We start from the raw sequence: 18,843 nt of genomic DNA, 5'->3' as shown, positions 1-18,843 counted from the left end.
CGAAGCGAATACAGATACAAATCAGCGCAAATTATTACACTGCGGCCTTTTGGAAATTTCATGGAATATACATGAAATTTGCTTGTTAACCCCAACAAAAGATAAAATTAGAATATTGACAACAGATAAAAGTAGGCATTGACAATATGCTAAAATACAGATAATAAAAATTGTTTAGATCACATTTCGCTAATTTTTGCGAAATTGTGAAATAATTAAGATGTCTCATATATAAATATGTAATCTAGCACGAAGAAGTACGAAGTGTTACATATAGATTCTAAATGTCCTGTAACTCCTGTGACCCTATAAAGAACCCATGTCCCATAACTTGTCCCAAAGTCAGGAAGGACCTTCGCGATGCAAGTACGTCTCTTTATAAGACGTCTGAACGCGTTATTAATAAATGTTAGAGTGTCTTAAAAATATCAATACATTTTGAGTAAATATTTCGATCTTCATGAAACAGTCGCGGAATATCCTAATGTGACGGACGGGATTTTTCCGCGGAAGAAGAACAATGTGGAACCGCGACTTCCGTTAAATATTATTCAGGAACCAACCGTCATCCCACCAAAAAAGATAACTGATGACATTAAAGAGAAAATCCCACCAAAAAAGATAACTGATGACATTAAAGAGAAAATCCCACCAAAAAAGATAACTGATGACATTAAAGAGAAAATCGATTTGATCACAGAAGAAAAATTAGACCAAGAACCTGTAACCGTTCCGAAGAAAACTGTTATCCCGACAAAAAGAATAGCAAATCGCGATGATGAGAAAATCAGTTTCGTTAAAGAGGATTCTGTCGTTGAAAGAATCGCAGTGGAGCCCATAAAGGAAGTTCGAATTGAGAAATCTAAGATTATCGAAGGCAAAATTGAGCGGGCGCCAGAGGCAGAGATTAAATTGGAACCATCGCGGGAACTAGAAGAGCATAATTGTAATAAAAAACAATTAATGAGATAATTTATAGAGAAATTTGATCGATGATAATTTTGAACGGTAATTTCACAGTCGAGCCAGAGGAGCCCATAGAATATGAGGAAGAGGAGGATAGCAAGACTGACTACGAGAAATATATCGACGAGGAATTACAGGACAGTCTACCCGCCGTAATAACGAGGGAAATTCCGGAGGAGCCGAGGGCGGTGCGTGAAATTTCCAGGAATGCGGCCACCTTGTACAAGAAAATCGATCGCGAAAGACCTGTCAGACCACCGACGGAGCGAGAAGCGGTGACCGCAATGCCTGAGGAACGAGCTAGAGAACTGGCTAGGGAAGAAATATCTGCGAGACGAGCTCTTGAGATAACAAAACAGATCGTCCCGCGTGAGCGTGCAGTCGCGGAAGATGTTTGCGAGGAATCATGTCCTTTAAAGGAGCAGAAAGGCAAGCAGTTACCTTATTTTTAGAAGAAAACTCAGTACTGTCGTCTCCCGTATTATATCGATCTTCCCTTCTAGAGATACCTATATATACATCTCATATATACCTATATCAGTATGCGTTCTACAAATCGAGATTCATTCCTATTGCAGAACGCATTATGCGCAAATTGAAGATACGGGAGCTGGTCGTAGATCATTATTATCTGAAGGGTTTCAGCTACTTCGAAGACGTATGCACATGCTCGTTGGCTTGCATGGTGTATACTTTGAGCAGGGATCCATTCGTAAAGAGCATATTCGCGTCTCTCGCATTGTTCGCAGTTGGATTGAAGTTGTGCTCCGAGCTGGATGCGTGGGAGATGCCGAGTCGCGTTTCATAAGACCTAAATATCGATATCAGCCGACACGTAATCTTCATTTAAGCCTCTCGTAGAATCGCAACCGGTTTGCATTAAGATTAATGAGACACCGTTAATCGCATAATGTACAATAACTCGTTTATTCAATATACACCTATATACAGTTTGAAATTTTATATACTCGTAGGAGAATAAATTAAGCGTTTAAGATTATTTGGGATTTCGCTATCCTTTGCCGAAGCGAGATTCTGACGATCCACAGCGATGCGATTAGCGCGAGTAATGCGATCGCCGATACCAGGATCGCTAAGTAATAGTTTTGCGAAGCGCGTGGCTCGTACTTTGGAAGAACCACTCGCAGAATAATGTCATTCTGCCACTCAACGGTACTATTTCGATCCGAAACGCTTCTGACACGTCTAACGTGACCGCCGGGACAGTCCAGGACACAGTCCACGGATTCTACGCACGCCACGGCCTTCACAGTGAGGAAAATCTCGTCGGTTTCTTTCATGCCTTCAAACATGAACGCTTGGAAAATCAGGTAGCTCTCCAACGGTGACATCGCGTATTGCTCGCGAGGACAAATCTCGTGCACGTCCGGATTCAAGCAGCCGTCCTTGTCGAGGATCCACAGACTGTTAACGATTTTCTGCCGCTGTCGCTCCTCTACGTAATGCATTGTCACTTGGCCGATCTTCGAATATCGCCAGCCTTTAAACACGCGGAAGGATAAAAATTAAAATAATGATAATTAAGATCGCGTAAGTAATTGCGATAATTTTCATCGTCCGACTCTCATTCTCATATTTAATTTATATTGACTACATCATTAATATAATTATAAATACTTATACAGTTAACGATCTTAATTATGCAAATTTAATTTCCGCTTGTCGGATTAATTTTATATGATTAATTTGTTAGAATTATGACTTTATAATTATCTCTTATATATTCTCTTGGAGTGAAATTATCGATTTAGCGAATCGTATATGTGTTACATGAAGTCGCTGTCGGAATCCCAAGCACGCCATTCGTCTTACTAAAGGAATAAAAGTGTGTTATCACTGTTCTCGGCACTAATGCGCTTACTGTCATCGCCGTTGACTAACACGCGCAGCAGAATCTCCTCGCCGAGGACGACCGTGCCGCCCGATTGTATCCTCGTGTCGAAAATGTTTTTCGAGTCGTAAGTCTTCCTGAACAGTCCCACATCAACATTCAAGGTATTTTCGGCGCCGCCGTTTAGCACGCCCGGTACGTTTCTCGCCTTCCTGAGGGAAGTACAATATATCTGAATAGTCCGGCGTGTTTCCCGCCGGACGGATACTTATTTTTTGCTAGACTTTGCCAGAAGACAAATGACACGTCTTACGCTTCCAAAGTCTTCACGCTGATTCGCCTGGTGTGATACGCGATCCTGTCCTGGGTCTTACATCGCAACGTCACCCTGTAGTCGTCCCTCAGTCGTAGACCGGAGATCACGGGAAATCTCAGATCAAGGCAGTACGATTGGTTGCCGTCCATGGAACAATCGACGACCCCGCAATCCCAGACTTGGTCCCTCTCAAAACTAATGCGATAAGAATCCCTGATCGCTATCGCTCGACAAACATCGCCCGTTGTCACGTTGCCTATCACCGGCGGAACTGAATTTCTCGGCGCTTTGATGGATGCTCTATGATTATGGATCGGGTAATATGACACATATGTAATATGAAATTATACGTATGTACGTGCGCATATAATATATAGGTTGTTTCAAATTCAAATAAATAAAATATGCTTTTCAAATTAATTTATCGATTTGAAGAATTGTTTAGTTGTGTCAAGTATCTTTTTTCTTCTGTGTTATTGCAAAGTATAAGAATGTTTATTACATTTTAGATTTGAAAAGACTACATTTTGTATTTGAAAAAGACTAGCGTAGTATGCGATAAAAGATAGAGAATTAAAGCCCTCTTGAATTTCATTACCTGAAGAACAATTCGCCTCTCGTGTTTTGACAGGACATCTCCTCGACGCTAACGGGATTTGCGAAGGCTGGTGATGTTTCAGAGGGAGGAGACGGAGAAGGAGGAGACTGCGTTGTGGTCTGTTGAGGGTGTTTGCCTTGCGAGAAAGTAGGTCGACGATGATGCAGAGGTATTTGCAACCCGTCGCTCTCCGGATATCTCGTGTCGTGCGGACTTTTGCGCGTGAGGACCCGTAAGGAATCCCGTCCGGGAAGATGATACAACGCATTGGGATAGTTTCTGATCTCGTCCGTCATCGCGACCGCTACGTTTCGAGCTCTGTTATCGATCACTTCCGGCACGGAGAAATCCGGAATCGAAGCTGGAGGTAAATAACTATTGTCGCGGAGTATCGCCTGCACTTTCGAGACATTGTATCTGCGATGGAAATTCACAAAGATCGCATCCTGAGAAGCGAATCCGTACGCGAAATTCCCTGAAGATATCGCGCTAGCGAAGAGGAGCCATCGATATATCTGCAATTATCGCCAATTAATTTGTTAAATTATTGTTAAATTAGTGCAATGAATTAAGCATAAAAGTTCAGTTTATTTAAATCTAATCCTCTTGTTAATTTAAATCTAATATAATGTAAAAAAACTTTGATATTTTCGAAATTCTCTTATTGAAAATTAGGCAATTAAATATTTTCGAAACATCACCTGCGTCGAGCACATTTTGTATTGCGAATCATAACACGATCGAAATATACTGAATAACGGGGTGCGACTGATGATCGACGAAGCCGTGGGTGGGCTTTTAAAGCGCTTTTAAAGCGCGCACCTTCGCGAAACCGGATCCCGATGGTCATTGTTCCGCCCGGCGAACAAACATCGGCGAACATCGGCCATCAGACGTTTTAATAGGTACCGCAATTCGTGATTTGGATGACGATCGAATACTTAGCATAAAACATCGTTCGCATCCTCGATTTTAACGCGGCTGCCATTAATAATGATAACGGCAGGATCTGTCGTCGTCACTCTCACGCTGTCCATTATATCTCGATCAATTTAGGTCAGAAGGCCTCTCTGTGACTCGCATACAGTCGCACGTTCATTTTCAGATTTCCAGCCTAACATTGCTGATATTATACACCTTATGCGTTGCTGTATGTTTCTTTTTAAAGGAAAAATATTAAGCGTGTTATATCTAACATTGATAATATATGAAATATGCTTACTATTTTATATGTATATATCTTTAGCCTAATAAGCTATATACGTCCTACATATGAAATTTAATAGAAATTGTATTAAATTTATTACATTAAAATGTATATATATTATATATACATACACATACTTTATTACTTATTAAATTATGTGTGTAGTGTATATGTGTACATATATATATATGTATATAAAAAATATATGTACGTTTACAAAATGTAAATCTGTATATATTTTTTTACGTTATTTATCTTATTTCAAAATTATTGGTAATTTTTTGATGAATTCCTAAAGATTTAATTTTGAATACATTTTTATTGAAAACTTTTTATATATAATATAAATTATGTCATATTAATTTTTAACAAAATAGAATATTTGATGATATAATTGATCATCGTAACAAATTACCCTAAGTGTTGAAATTATTATAGATTCTATAGCGATAATATCTTATTATATATTTAATAGCTAATTTAATTAATACACAGCGGTAGTATTAAGTGCGTGAAGCTATGAAATAATCAGATCGATTCGCGTATTGACGGAAAAAAAAAATGCTCCAGGTGAGGCTCGAACTCACAACCCCGGCATCGCTCACGAGATACTGCTCTTATAAGTACCGTGCGCTAACCAATTGCGCCACTGGAGCGGTTGGGAGAGAAGTCGCTAAACGGGGCTCTTCTGCGATGGTATCGCCAACGCTGGAAGCCTCTCGCTCTTATTTCACGTATTGTCGATCCGTTCATCGTAAATTAATTCGAATGTAATTTCGATAATTTTTGCGAAAATCAAGCTGAGGTAGAAACGAGCTTTCAATTCCTCGAATAATTGCCAAGTGTATATCCAAATGTACTTATACTTTATTCGCGCATACCTATTGTATTTATCCCTTTTGTCGCACAATCGACTCTTCCTATTCAATTCGCGAGGAAATTAGTGACGTCTACATTTCTCATTTTGACAACTCATGGCTAACGTTGTTTGTCGTCAGTGTCGTTACTCAATTTTCAGCTGTATGTATCTACACTTCTCTCATTTCATTGTCAAATAAGATACCTACATATATCTTGGCTTTAAGGAGAGAACAGAATGTAGAATCTATAAAAAAATGCTGAATAAACAAAATAAAGGAACACTGTTGTTTATTAGACTTCGAGCTCCGCAAATGAAATTACTTAACACAATGACGGCAATGACAGGCACGAGATGAGACAAATATAGGTTAGAATATAGGTTAGAAAGAGAAAGAGAGAAGGTGAAAAAAGTGTAGAGAGTGTAATTGAAACGTAAATCCGATTCCGATGTTTTCGCGTCGTGAGGTTTAGGTTGTGCGTGTTGCGTGATCGATCGCGCACGTTGCATTTCGCGTTCGCGATCGTGGAGGCTCGACGAGGAATCAGCGGAGGAGATCGGCGACAAAGCGAACGGGAAAAGGGAGCCGTACTGGCGGAGAGACTGCGAGGAACGAGCGTTGGATGTGACAGCGACAGCACACACGACAACCGTCACGAGCATCATGTCGGCTGCTAAATACATCTTGACAGTCGACGTGCAGATCGGTTAGGCGGTGACAGGAGGATCTCGGCCACCGATTCCGAGACCGCGCCTCGCCGTCACGCCTCGTCGCCCCGGAGGATGTCATGTACGTCGACCGCGGTAACGCGAGCAGCCAGGAGAGAGGAAGTGCCACGTTAACAGCGCGGTAGCATGCGTGTTTTTTTTTTGCGTGACATCGCGAGTCCTGGCTGGCCTGTCGTGACATTAATTTTCTGTCGAGGGTTTATGTCGATTTAAAAAATACGCGCGACTTTGTTTAATTTAATTCTGCTGTATGTATTTTGCAGAGACTATTTGTGTGTTTACGTGTCGCATATCCCACATGTTGACATTTTCTGTCATTAAAAGCTACATTGTACTTATCTGTATATAGCGTGATTTAATATAAATAGAATCGTAATTTACTTGTCCTTTTCTTATCTCAGGCATAAAACATGAGCTGGTTTGACGCCGCAGGATTTGCCAATTTGGCAAAGTCCGCTCTGAAGGGAGCTCAGAAGACCATAGACAAGGCCCTGGATATCAAGGAGGAAGAACCGAAGGTGATTCAGTCGCGTCCAGACGAATCTTCAGATTTTTTCGCGAGTTGGGGATTGCAGAATGAAGAGGGGGCCAACAAACGAGAAGGCGATCCACAGAAGCAACAAAATTCGAGCAGTATTTGGGGTAGCTTCACAGGCTCGTTTTTTGAGCCTCCAAAGATTATAGATGGGAATGGATGGAAGGCTGTCAAGCATTCCAAATCCTTGCAAAGCACTACTGATCAAGATGAACACCAACATGGCATAGTGTCTTCTACTTCCGCCCCTGAAAAATTGGCAACAAAAGACTTAAAGTCCACGATAGCAAAGAGCGAATCTGTACATAAGGAGGATAAAGGAGAGTCTAGTGCTGTCAGTGAGTCTGTAAATATTAATCGTAGCATGTCTAAAGAATCTAACGATAAAACTGCGTCGGAATCTTGTATATTATCAGAACAGTCATCTTTGGACAATGTCGTTTCTATTAGTACCGATACGATTAAAAGTGCCAGTTTGGACTTGGAACAATTGTACTGTGCGCCAACGGTGGACGATACCGATAGTGATTCCACTAACGGGGAAGAAGCTGAACAGTCTGACAATGAAGTGGCATCAGAAAGCAACGATATCAATACGTCGAGTCCCACTAATGTGTTCCACAAAGTACCTAACGTTTCCTCCGAGAGCGACAAGAAGAGCATGGAGAGCGTGGAGATACTTGGTTCGCAATCCAACACCGATTGCACCACCACACCAGAGTCGGATCTCAATTCCGTTACTAATTCGTTAAGTCCCTCCATCGTCGATATCAAGGTGAATTCCGAATCGGTCGAGATACTGCCGGACAGTCTGGTAACGTCACCGAGTTCCGTGGAGATCCTGGGAGATTGGAAAAGCGACAGCAGCCCCTATCTATCGCCGATAGATCCAAAGAATTTGGAGTCCTCTCCTATCCTGAGTGGAGACGAATGTGCCACTCCGTGCATAGACTGTACCAACATGTTGCATCCGCCGAGTAGAGATCCAGCGGAAGCTTCATCATCCGACATCTCTCCGTACGAATCTCCGATGGAGGAGGTGAAAACATTGAATGTCAGTCCATATCCTCACAGCATTGACAGCACACCGTCACCCAATGCGTTTTCTAGCTCGGACACGAATAAAAGTTTATTGCACGCAACGGACAGCTCAAAAACTTCCCCTGAAAGCGTCGAGGTGATACCGGACGTAGACGAGACGGACGAGATGAGCCTGGCCGAAGATTCTTACACCTCGGCTTCCGAGGGTACAGTCATGACGGTACTTGAGCCGTTACAACAATTGGACAAAAATAAGATGGAATTGGCCGATATGAATGTGAAGATAAAGATGCACGATTCGTGTCCGGATGACAGGCAAACGTCGGCAAAGGTTTGCATGGAGAGCAAGTTAAATTTGAGCCTTGATTCGCTCAAGGAGAAACATAATTTACATCTGACACTCGAGCCGATTACTACACAGCCAATTCGCAAGTTGGATCATTTGGAAGGAGTAAATGAGAAATCGGACGTTTCCACCTTTTCCCAATTAATGAGTACCACTATAGAACCACCGGATCCAGATAGCCAAGTCGAAAGCATGGAAGAAACAAAAATGGTCGAGAGCACTGATCAATATTTAATATCAACCGATTCAAGCAGGGAAGGTACCTTGATAGAGAGCAGTTCGGAGGATAACGCAACATTACTTTGTACGAGCGATTCCAAAGTCCTGGAGACGCCTTTGACTACTAGTTCTTATGTGAAGACTATGCTAGCTGACGCTATGGTCGAAAAGGGTGAAATAATCGATATGGAGACTCATTGCACGGAAGTACCTCGAGAAAATTCGCCTATATCGTCAGAAAGGTTTAATTCACATTGTTTAATTCACATATACCATTCAAATTGATAACTACACTCTTCTATCAAAAGTTTGCTTCCTTTACAGCCGTTCCGATCTTGTAAAAATTGGATCTGATCAAGCCAGTGGACATACAAGTGGAGACGAATTAGAAACTACAACATCAAGCGACATTGAAATAATATCTAGGTATGAATGTAATAACATGTTTTTATTTAATATTCGATGCTGACTAACAATGTATTATTTGTCAACAGTCCTAATGGAGATTCAAGTTCGACCCAATCGCGACAGAGCCCGGCGAAATTGCAGTTAAGTAAAAGCGGTGATTTGCTAACGAAAACTTTAAAGACCCGGGGTCATTCTCGAGAATTGAGCGAAATCAGCATAGGGTCGGATGAAGCGAATATGGAAATTGAAAAACTGTTGAAACGTGTGCAGGAGATGACCGAGATTTTAGAAGCGAGAGAATCGAAGTTAATCGACATAAGCAGGATAAATATGGAATTACATGAACAAAACACAAATTTAATAAAGTAAGATTATCATAATTGTATTAAAATATCATCTTATCAAATAATAGGTATCATGAATAGATATGTTTTACAGACAGCTTGAGAATTTTGAAAAACATGCGGAGCAAAATCAAAATATAAATCAAATCACGGATGAATATACGCAGCGTCTGTCGGCACTGGAGAGGAAATTTCAGCAGGCGATAAGGGAACGCGATCAGTTGAGGAAAAATTTAGATCAGTTGAAGTTAGAGGCGGCTTCGCGTTTATCGTCGCAGGAGATGTCTAACATAAACGCCGAGAAGGATGAAATCATAAAGGAGCTTCGTGAAGAGGGCGAAAAACTCAGTAAACAACAACTTCAACATAGCAACATTATAAAAAAGCTGCGCGTAAAGGAGAAAGAGACTGATGCAACGATAAAGAGTCAAAAGTATTTAATCTTATATTAAAAGCAAACGACAGCAATAATTATATTCGTCGTTTTTATTTATCATTTTTTCCAGAGAGCAAGTAGAGGAACAGAATACAGAATTGGAGAGATTGAAACGATCGCTGCATGCGAAAGAGGAGGTAGAGCGGAGTCAAATAGAAGCCGTTCACACGTTGACGGCGAAAACTAAAAAGCAAGAAAAGGAGATATTAACGTTACAAGAAAAGTTGGACAATGCGGTACATAAGATGGAGGCCTATAAAAAGAGCTTGGATGCTGCAAAAGTGTGAGTCATAGAGTCATTAATTGATTCTAAGATAAAACGAGTTTTATGTGCATAATAAAAATTTGTATGTAATAGGGACTTAACAGAAACGAAGAAAAAGTTGCTAGCCACTGAAGAGGAATTAAAAGAAGCTGTGGATAACGCAGGCGAATCGTGCCAACTGTTTGCACAAGTGGAGGATTTAAAATTGAAATACCGTCAAGCTGAAGAAGCTCACGTCAAGTAAATATTGTATATAAATACCCTTTATCATATAAATCGTGTATAATTTATTATATAAACAATTTTGAAGATATTCTAATATCTATTTTCTCATGTTATAGAAGGGAAGAGTTTTTCAAACACGAAAACAACGAATTACTTAAACGATTAGAAGCCGCAGAAGCCAGAAGTGAAGAGTTATCCGAATCCGTCTCGGTAGCAACAAAACCTTTACTAAGGCAGATAGAACAGCTTCAAGCGAACTTACTGCATAAATCCAACAGCTTCATGAAGCAGGAGAAGATTTTATCGGAGAAAAATATCGAATTGCAGTCAAAAATCGAGAATTTAATCGAGATGGATCGCCTTTTGAGAGAAGAGAATATTAATCTGAAATCCAAAGAGTCGCATTTGGAATCGAAACTCAATGTAAAAGAGAAAGAAAGGTCGCAATTGCAGGAATTTCATGATATATTAAAAGAGGAGAACAAGAGATTATTAGAGCAAAATAAAGAGTAAGCGTTTAGAATGTATACACACTTTCTTGAGACGCGATAATATTCAACCTGTAACAAAATTCAAATTGCAGACAGCAAGATGCGATAAACACCCTCGAGCAGACACATTCCAGTCATATACAGGAATTGAAGAGAGAAATAAACGCACTTGAGAATACATTAGCTATCGAGAAGGCAGCGACTGACGCAGAACGGAGAAGAAATAACGCAATATTGGAACAGCAGCAAAATACCGACGAGGAATCACGATTTAGTCCTACTCTCAGTATTGGACAAGAATCCGTCAGCAGTGCAAATAGTGCCTGGCCGGGTGTATGTATAAAAATGTTATTGCAAAAATTATCGATAATTACTCCGTATATAATACAAAATTGTTTTTTTTTTTTTCAGTTTAGCGATTCAGTATTTGATAATAACTCCGGCAGATTTCCTCCAATACCTTACGAAAGCATCATAACGGGTTCGAATAGTACATCGATTTTCGAGAACTTGCAAGCGCAATTGAAACAGAGAGATGGTAAACTCACGTGTTGTTCACGTGCTAATTCTGTTTTTCGTTATTCATTGCCGCTAATCCCTGATTTCATTTCTTCTTCATACGCAGGTGAAATACAGCAACTTCAGTGGGAATTGTCTCGACGAAACGCAGAGAGGGACGCACTGAATTCGGAATTGGCAACGTTAACTTTGAAGGTCGAGGACTTGAGTGCCAGCGTCGCGGAAGCGCGGGCGCTCAACGAGAGTCTTAACGAGACGCAAACCAGATACGACGCGTTGTTGCAGATGTACGGCGAAAAGGTCGAGGAGAATCAGGAGTTGCGGCTGGACCTCGAGGACGTTAAGGAGATGTACAAAATGCAAATTGATCAACTTCTGAAACGGCAGAATTAACTTGGTTGGAAATGCAAAATTGATCAGAAACGAAGACTTATTGCGCGCAGCCTACAATTCTCTCTAGGAAACTTCAATTACACATACACACGCACGTTCGGCACGTTCTATCACATAATCATTTCGTCTGTTTCTAGCGAGATCCGGCATACAGTGAAGTTTTATAGCGGATAACTTTAATACACATAGTCCGGCGTAGGAGATGTATATTTATATTATCTAACGCAAACATATGCGGAAATTTGTGATAAAGGATTTAGATGCCCGATAAGATTTCAAATGAAATTATTTCTGTGAAGTTATATATAAATATATTTATTTTATTGAGGATCAGAGGTGAGAGAGATCTAAAAAAAAAAATGAATCGGAAGTATCCAAATTTGACAAGTCTTTTTCTTCCGCAGTTGTTACAGTTATTAGTATTCCTTGTATAGTTATTGTTTCATGTGTTTCAATTTTAATTTAATATCAGGGAGGATCATGTGATATTGGATTGTATTATATAATGTTTAAATATGATATTAATATGTATATAATATAATGAAAAAATGTACTTTATCATTTAAATATAGTGATATATAAACCATTAATGACTTCTCTATTGTGTGCAGCAGATCACACATAAATTAGGAATATCGGGTCCATATTTTTGATATTTATGTAAGCATAAATGAAAATGCATTGCGTCGAACATGTAATTTCTCTATAAATAATATCTCTGTAATACGCTTCAATATTACGTGGTTGGGATTTACGATGCATGGTAATTGTCTATTTCATGTCATGATATCACGCCTGCTTTGGTTATATTTAGAACAAGTCCAGTGCGACAAGATGCACCGCCCGTGGAGATCCGCGATTACCCGTGCGTTTCAAATGTCATAATTTTTCGGCAAAATCATCCGCGGTTACTGTCCAAATTTCTCTCGTGTATCGCCCGTTCTTGCCAGATTTTCGGTTTTTGTTATCTCGGTTGATTTCTAACATTCTGTGAGTATATATCCAAGATTATACATATGTATATCATGACATATTTTTTTCGATCTCTTTTTTTTTTCTCCGACCATAAATTATTTGCATGATTTTGAAAGATATATTAATTTTATAAAATTTCGTTATCATACGTAATTTTGTTTAACACTATATATTGCTTATAATTTAATTTATATGTGATAAAGTGTGTCGTTATAAAATAAACAAATTTCGAATTATATTTTTTCTGTAGATATATATATATATATTTTTTTTGTTTTTTGCATCGTATATCTTGAGTTTACGTTTGCAAAATATAATATATATTGTAAAGAGTCAAAATTTGTGCTTTTATCTCACATTTAATCCTCGACATTGAAATGTTTTGAGTTGAGGTTATAATATTAGGTTATGTGAAAGATGCATTTCTGTTGAAGCAGTAATGTAGTTATGTATTTAAGAAACATACCCTTTTGATGTGTATGATATGCTTTACTACAGAAGCATTTAACATGGGAGACTCAGCTTCGATAAAAGGACGCTTGACAGTTAATTCACAGAAGAGAATGCCAGATGTAATACTATATACCAGAGATGTGATGATTCCTGTTGTAAAACCTTTTAAGCAGAGCTGCAACATTCCCATCCCCGAGAGCAGGGATCACGTTCCGAGAACACGACAAATAAACTATAGAAACAATCCTCTATTACTATTTTCGGAGCCACCCTTGAACATACTATACAATCCATTGAAAAATTCGTCCGAGGTCAATCAATATCTGTATATCTTAAAACATATGTTTTCCCTTTTCCTTTGAACGCAATTTTGAGAAATACTAAAGATTTTTCGTTTAAAATGTTGATTTTTCTGTATCTGAAACTTGAAACTGCAGGTAAAAAGAGTCAGCCATTGGACTGCAGCCAAGAATCAAAGTATGAAACATACTGTTTTTCGCAAGATCGATTCTTCAAGCATCAAGAAAGCCAGTATTTCGCAAAACTCGTACCCATCACAGGGATTATCTCGCAAGGAGAGAAATAATGCATTACATTTTCCCAATACAATGTTCATGCAATTTGAACCATTGACAGACGACAAAGATTTGCACAGGGCAAGTTCAAGATCTATAAAATTATCAAGGAAGTGCGATCTGTCGCAGATAAAGGAAAGCCAGACAAAGCACGAAGACACGTTTGCATTTTTGCCGAAGATAGAAGTATCAGTTAGCAGTATCACGAGCAAACCAATTGTGTCATTACCAAGTCAATCGTTCTACAATATTATAGACACTTCCTCCACAGTGTCAACACAATCAGTGTCAAGCTTCAAGATTGGAAAGAAGAAAACATTTGCAAACATTGCGGATAAGAAGAAATTAACATCTGGTGTAGCATTGAATCATTTGCATCCTAGTAACAGCGAATATGAAATAAATGTTTTACATTACGAAAATGATATTCTGACAGGGGACAACTCTCCACAGTTTATGCAATCACATTTGAAGTCCACTAACACAAATTGCAGTTTAGCCAAAGAGAATGACAATGATAATTTTGCTAACGAGAGAAATGCAATAAAAAGTCAAGGATGGAATGAGGATAAAACTGTAGGTCGTGTTAAATATTCATGGGAAATGGACGATTGGGTGCCACCTTCAAAAAAAGAGCCCAACAACACACGTGAAATAAAATTTGCTGAGAAGAACGGCAAGAGTTATGACTGTAAAATAAAATATTCCTGGCAAGTTATTGGAACAAGCACGCAGACATCGTATACCTTATTGCAAGATTTATTAAATAATACAGAGGACAATAAATCCTCATACAAAATGTGCAGCATTAAATATTCCTGGCAAATCATAGGAATTAATACGCAAGCGTCTTTACACGATTATAACGATCCAGATTATTGGAGCGGCGTATTGTTGACACCAAATAAGAATTATAACGAAAACGAAGCTGAAATTGGCAATAATGAAATAGATTATGCTAAATATCGAAAAGGAAGACTGAAGAAATACTTGATATTAAACAATCAGCAGACCCAAACTTTTGCTGAAAAAGAAGTTCAAGCTGGCCCTAACGATTGCAATACCAAATATTCTTGGCACAACTTAATTACACAATATCTGTAATTAATATAAAAAGTTTAATGCAATTTGCAAAATATTAATATTTATTATACGTATTTAAATATTATCAATAATTATTTATATTAATTCCAATCATTGATTTTTCTTTCAGATATGGAACAAATTTTAGAAGCGTTGACCAAACAAAAACTATCAGATAAATTGGAGCTGGAGCAAATCGACAATTATGATGAATTATTACGCAGATACCTAATAAAGCCATTAACGCCAAATATTTCTAGTAAGAGTTCTGTGATATACGATAACGGTAATGAAAAGACGAGGAAGGAACTTCTGATGAGATTAATGTATGCATTAAAGAAATTAAATCAATGTGAACGAAATATCGATAAAAAGAGCACAGACGTATCGCGTCTCGATGTAGAAGATACTTTGGCACAAAAAGGAAACGTACTGCCACAGAATGTGGAAGAAAATATCAAAGGCATTATACAATCTACACAGGAATATATAGTAAAACTAGATTATCAATTGAAAGATCTCGACAATGCTGATCAGCAGGTAAATATTTTTACTTTAACTAAAATTGTTTCTTATTTTTATGACGATTGTATTAACACGAGGAAATTGTTGGAATTGTTTTGTCAGATAGAAAATAGTATGATGAGAACCTTAAAAGATATAGACGGGACGTTTCAATCTTTGTTAGATGATGTGTGCCACGAGATTAATAAGAGACGTGAACAGCTGATACTGGAGACTGAAATTCACAAACATGAGAGTCTGATACCATTGAGAGCTTGCAGAAGAGAGGTAGAGGCACAGGTGCTGAATGCACAGAATATTATATCGATGAGCGAAGGTATTCTACAGCATCCGCATCGATACAACGCGAACGGATTTGGAAAGATAATGTCTGCAAGTAATGATATAGGCAGGTGAGAATTTCGCGATTCTAATATAAGAATTTTTTTTATAGAGATTACTAGATTACAGAAATTAAATTTAAAAAATTATTTTGAAGGATTCCAGCAGTGCCATATTCCGATGAGCTTCCAAATATAAACTTTGATCGTCCATCGAATCCATTGTACAAAGAAGAGATTGTAGAGCAGATATCGAAACTCGGATCCATCTCTCGCACAGTACCTGTTCAAATAATGAACATCGAGGAGAGACCAGCGGGCTTATTCGTTAAATGGCACATAACTAATCCGGAATACTTCGCCGAGGAACAGACGTTTGTCGTAGAGAAAGCTAACGGAGAGATTCTCGACCCGGCATCGAGCAAGTTTGAAACGGTGTACAGAGGATCCGAGACCTTTTGCTTCATCAGAAATATACCTGTTGGTAAACCAGTTACACTCAGAGTCAGAATACAAGCAGATAACGTCGCAATGAGTGTCCATCATGTTACACGAACTTTTATACCACCATACAGTATGTATCGTTATTTAAAGATTGTAAATCCGATCTGAAATAATTTTTGGATTGGAGAAAGAATACTTGAAAATCTTTTTGCGTTTCATATGAGATATTAATGTAATAATTAAAAAAATCACAATGATTACAGGCTGGGAACTTGACAACAAGAATTACATGATCACCAATAATAAAACTGCTGCGAAAGTCACAGATACTATAAGCACGCTGTTTTCGCAAGGTCCTCAATTCGACGAAAATCACATAATTGAATTTAAGGTAATTATACGCAATGTAATTTTATTTACATTTTTTTCGTCTACGTCTTTTAATTTACCTATCATAACAGTTTTTAGAAGTTCCGCAAGAAGAAAACGACGACGAAGGTATCGCGTTGGTTTATGATCCGCAAGGTGGTCACGACTCTTTGAAAAGAGCAGCGGCGCTGATGATAACGCCTCAAGGCAAGATCTTCATGGACGGCGACGAGAAACTGATGCGCCTGCCGAGAATGCGTTGCGGTGCGGTCATCATGATCTCTGCCTTCCGGAAAAACGCTCACGTGTTGCGAGTGAATATCGAGTCTGAAAACAAATGCGTCACGTATGATTGGCGCGTACAAACGCCGCTGTATCTTGCCGCCCGGTTTACAGAGCCGAAAAAGTGGCGTCTAACGATCGAGTGAGAAAATACGCACGAGATCGAGAGCGGGAATACGCAATTTATTTTTATTACAGAACACACAAAACACAATATGTAATATTTTGTGGCAATAAAGGGAAAGTGCCTTACGTCGCATTCAACCGGAACATCCTCTGCAGCCGCAGTGTATGCATTCCACTATCCGGCCTTCCTCGAGCTTGCCCTTCGGCACTCTGCAGATGCAGTTCGTGCCGAAATTCGTGTCTCTCGTCTGAATGCAGCGCAGGCAGCACAAGTTTTCATAGCCGACCTTCTTCCATTTGGCGATCAAGTTTTTGTCAGCGATATTCTCGTTCAAACAGTAGTCGTACAATTCTGAAGAAAATAAGTAAAAGCGCAAAGTTATCAAATGTGATCCTTTAGATCCTTTTTAAGGGACGATTGTTCTTTATGGCACTTTAATTTACCGCGACTGATCGCCTTTCTCCTGTAAAACAAGTCGTATATGTATCGAGATTTCTGATGATGAATTTTAAATATCGGCCACAGGGATTCCTGTTTTCTCTTGCCTTCGTGAGGCTCCGTCTCGGCTGTAACAAAACAAATCTCATCTTAAGGCATCCTTATGAAATCGAAGTATGTATCGAAGCAATTAAATCTAACCTTACGAAGAGCAAACACATACCTTCGCGCATCTTTTGCTCCAATTCCTCCAGAGTCGGTTCGATTAGCTCCCAACCATCCGGCGGCGGTTTCTTGCTTCGTCGTACTTTCGGCATGATTTCTGTTAAATAAATATATTTCAAGAAGTTGCGTTAAATGAAAGCAGCGACACACAAGTACGCTACGCTACGCTATTCCACGCTATCTACACAAACACACGTTTACTCCTTGTATGATATAGTATGTATGATGAGCATGTATACATTTACACTTTCGTGTTGTACTTTCTGCACTTACCGTGTAACTAGACGTCAGAGAGTCAAGAGCAAAAAGACAAAATTAACCTAAAAAGTTTAATTACAAAGAACAAATCTAATAATTAGAGAGAAAAAGATAAAAAAATACAGAAGCTATTCAATCGAACAACAGATTAATTTAACCGGCAGAATTGTTTATTGCAAAATTTCCAGCAATATAATTCGTTATTCTGTTTCTTTGGACAAATATTCATGCAGGCATGCTATTGGCTGCCGAGAGTCATAAGGTGCTATTCATGAGACGTCGGCATGAAAAGGTACCTTCATACCTTCATGGGATAATTGTGCGAGAAACCAATAAATATTTTAATAAGTTAACTGTTTTTTTTCTCTTTTCTCTCGTTTCCAGTCGATTATCTTAAGAGGAGAAAAAGAGGAGAGAGAGAGAGAGAGACAGAGACCAGAGCGAGGCAGGGAAGAGGAAAAGAGGAAGGGCGCTCTTCTTGCCGCTCGTCCGAGTGAACAAATTATTTATCGCACGCATTTTTTATAGTACTTTTTTTTACGCGTGCTTGCATGTTATCTGAAGAATCTGCGTAGTTATATTTCGCAAGAATAAATATAAAATAAGTATTTATCTCCGCGTATGTGCGTATGGCGATACCACGTACGTGCCACATGAGATCATTAATCATCCGTTGTAACTATAAATATATATATGTTTATACAGATAATTTCGTATATAGAATGTCCTGAAATCACCGAACGACATTTCGCTCTTGAGTTTTATTTGTTCGAGAGAAAAGAAAATGATCGTTGACGATTAATCGGAGCGGCTTTGGTAATTTAAGGACCTTCATTAATACAAATGAAATAGCCCACGCAATCCTCTTATACCTCCTCCTCTTTCGATTTATTCAAATTTACTTATAAAAATACAAGACAAAAAATATAAGAATTTATAGGCATTTATGAGGCACGTGTATATCGAAATGAATTTTAAAATTGCCTTATTTTTCTAAAGTCTTTATCTATTTTGCAACAT

The 18,843-nt window shown here is 38.8% G+C and overlaps 5 protein-coding genes and 1 non-coding gene across 8 annotated transcripts; 3 read left to right on the top strand and 3 right to left on the bottom strand.

Moving 5' to 3' along the window:
* Positions 1 to 16: 16 nt before the first annotated feature.
* On the top strand, positions 17 to 1,919 carry LOC105450796 (titin-like). Of its 3 annotated transcripts, none has more exons than XM_011690819.1 (5): positions 17 to 366; positions 470 to 633; positions 673 to 946; positions 1,021 to 1,395; positions 1,545 to 1,919. In XM_011690819.1, the coding sequence occupies exons 1-5, from the start codon at positions 285 to 287 to the stop codon at positions 1,772 to 1,774; spliced, it is 1,125 nt and encodes a 374-aa protein (XP_011689121.1). In that variant the 5' UTR covers positions 17 to 284; the 3' UTR covers positions 1,775 to 1,919. The 3 variants fall into 3 exon arrangements, with proteins under 3 accessions (XP_011689121.1, XP_011689119.1, XP_011689118.1); XM_011690817.1 differs by having other exon boundaries at positions 19 to 366; positions 470 to 582; positions 622 to 946; XM_011690816.1 differs by having other exon boundaries at positions 21 to 366; positions 470 to 946.
* Positions 1,875 to 6,482, bottom strand: LOC105450894. The gene is made up of 7 exons (XM_011690999.1): positions 6,302 to 6,482; positions 5,821 to 5,859; positions 5,578 to 5,663; positions 3,733 to 4,247; positions 3,132 to 3,434; positions 2,849 to 3,030; positions 1,875 to 2,467 (listed from the first exon to the last, which is right to left on the bottom strand). The coding sequence occupies exons 1-7, from the start codon at positions 6,480 to 6,482 to the stop codon at positions 1,950 to 1,952; spliced, it is 1,824 nt and encodes a 607-aa protein (XP_011689301.1). The 3' UTR covers positions 1,875 to 1,949.
* Trnai-uau lies at positions 5,502 to 5,595 on the bottom strand. The gene is made up of 2 exons: positions 5,558 to 5,595; positions 5,502 to 5,537 (listed from the first exon to the last, which is right to left on the bottom strand). It is a non-coding gene; the product is annotated as a tRNA-Ile (tRNA).
* LOC105450797 (TATA element modulatory factor) lies at positions 5,641 to 12,510 on the top strand. Its single transcript, XM_011690820.1, has 11 exons — positions 5,641 to 6,588; positions 6,929 to 8,910; positions 8,993 to 9,094; positions 9,163 to 9,441; positions 9,515 to 9,853; positions 9,927 to 10,139; positions 10,215 to 10,361; positions 10,463 to 10,855; positions 10,930 to 11,170; positions 11,249 to 11,375; positions 11,463 to 12,510. Exons 2-11 carry the CDS (start codon positions 6,938 to 6,940, stop codon positions 11,747 to 11,749), a joined length of 4,101 nt encoding a protein of 1,366 aa, XP_011689122.1. The 5' UTR covers positions 5,641 to 6,588; positions 6,929 to 6,937; the 3' UTR covers positions 11,750 to 12,510.
* A 37-nt stretch (positions 12,511 to 12,547) lies between these two features.
* On the top strand, positions 12,548 to 17,045 carry LOC105450793. Its single transcript, XM_011690813.1, has 8 exons — positions 12,548 to 12,739; positions 13,223 to 13,488; positions 13,615 to 14,852; positions 14,946 to 15,375; positions 15,463 to 15,752; positions 15,839 to 16,254; positions 16,388 to 16,515; positions 16,586 to 17,045. The coding sequence occupies exons 2-8, from the start codon at positions 13,234 to 13,236 to the stop codon at positions 16,919 to 16,921; spliced, it is 3,093 nt and encodes a 1,030-aa protein (XP_011689115.1). The 5' UTR covers positions 12,548 to 12,739; positions 13,223 to 13,233; the 3' UTR covers positions 16,922 to 17,045.
* On the bottom strand, positions 16,729 to 17,770 carry LOC105450794 (protein BUD31 homolog). Its single transcript, XM_011690814.1, has 4 exons — positions 17,564 to 17,770; positions 17,346 to 17,468; positions 17,029 to 17,253; positions 16,729 to 16,820 (listed from the first exon to the last, which is right to left on the bottom strand). Exons 1-3 carry the CDS (start codon positions 17,655 to 17,657, stop codon positions 17,036 to 17,038), a joined length of 435 nt encoding a protein of 144 aa, XP_011689116.1. The 5' UTR covers positions 17,658 to 17,770; the 3' UTR covers positions 16,729 to 16,820; positions 17,029 to 17,035.
* Between the last annotated feature and the right edge of the window lie 1,073 nt (positions 17,771 to 18,843).

The sequence above is a fragment of the Wasmannia auropunctata genome, unplaced genomic scaffold, assembly GCF_000956235.1.
Source record: "Wasmannia auropunctata unplaced genomic scaffold, wasmannia.A_1.0 LD336055.1, whole genome shotgun sequence".
NCBI lineage: Eukaryota > Metazoa > Arthropoda > Insecta > Hymenoptera > Formicidae > Wasmannia > Wasmannia auropunctata.
Note: the sequence above shows the minus strand (reverse complement) of the source record. Positions and strands in the feature narration are given on the sequence as shown.

Bases quoted from the DNA above. Each gene is read 5' to 3' on its own strand.
- LOC105450794 (XM_011690814.1), bottom strand. From the start codon at position 17,657: ATGCCGAAAGTACGACGAAGCAAGAAACCGCCGCCGGATGGTTGGGAG. The intron at 17,469-17,563 runs GTATGTGTTTGC...GTTTTGTTACAG, and splicing joins GGAGCAAAAGATGCGCGAAG to CCGAGACGGAGCCTCACGAA. The intron at 17,254-17,345 runs GTAAATTAAAGT...TATTTTCTTCAG, and splicing joins GAGAAAGGCGATCAGTCGCG to AATTGTACGACTACTGTTTG.
- LOC105450796 (XM_011690816.1), top strand. From the start codon at position 285: ATGTCCTGTAACTCCTGTGACCCTATAAAGAACCCATGTCCCATAACT. The intron at 367-469 runs GTACGTCTCTTT...TTCATGAAACAG, and splicing joins GAAGGACCTTCGCGATGCAA to TCGCGGAATATCCTAATGTG. The intron at 1,396-1,544 runs GCAAGCAGTTAC...TTCCTATTGCAG, and splicing joins TCCTTTAAAGGAGCAGAAAG to AACGCATTATGCGCAAATTG.
- LOC105450894 (XM_011690999.1), bottom strand. From the start codon at position 6,482: ATGTATTTAGCAGCCGACATGATGCTCGTGACGGTTGTCGTGTGTGCT. The intron at 4,248-5,577 runs GTTAGCGCACGG...CGATAATTGCAG, and splicing joins CCGCTCCAGTGGCGCAATTG to ATATATCGATGGCTCCTCTT. The intron at 3,435-3,732 runs GTAATGAAATTC...CCATAATCATAG, and splicing joins AGAGGCGAATTGTTCTTCAG to AGCATCCATCAAAGCGCCGA.
- LOC105450797 (XM_011690820.1), top strand. From the start codon at position 6,938: ATGAGCTGGTTTGACGCCGCAGGATTTGCCAATTTGGCAAAGTCCGCT. The intron at 9,442-9,514 runs GTAAGATTATCA...TATGTTTTACAG, and splicing joins CAAAACACAAATTTAATAAA to ACAGCTTGAGAATTTTGAAA. The intron at 11,171-11,248 runs GTATGTATAAAA...TTTTTTTTTCAG, and splicing joins CAAATAGTGCCTGGCCGGGT to TTTAGCGATTCAGTATTTGA.
- LOC105450793 (XM_011690813.1), top strand. From the start codon at position 13,234: ATGGGAGACTCAGCTTCGATAAAAGGACGCTTGACAGTTAATTCACAG. The intron at 14,853-14,945 runs GTAATTAATATA...ATATTAATTCCA, and splicing joins AACTTAATTACACAATATCT to ATCATTGATTTTTCTTTCAG. The intron at 16,255-16,387 runs GTATGTATCGTT...CAATGATTACAG, and splicing joins AACTTTTATACCACCATACA to GCTGGGAACTTGACAACAAG.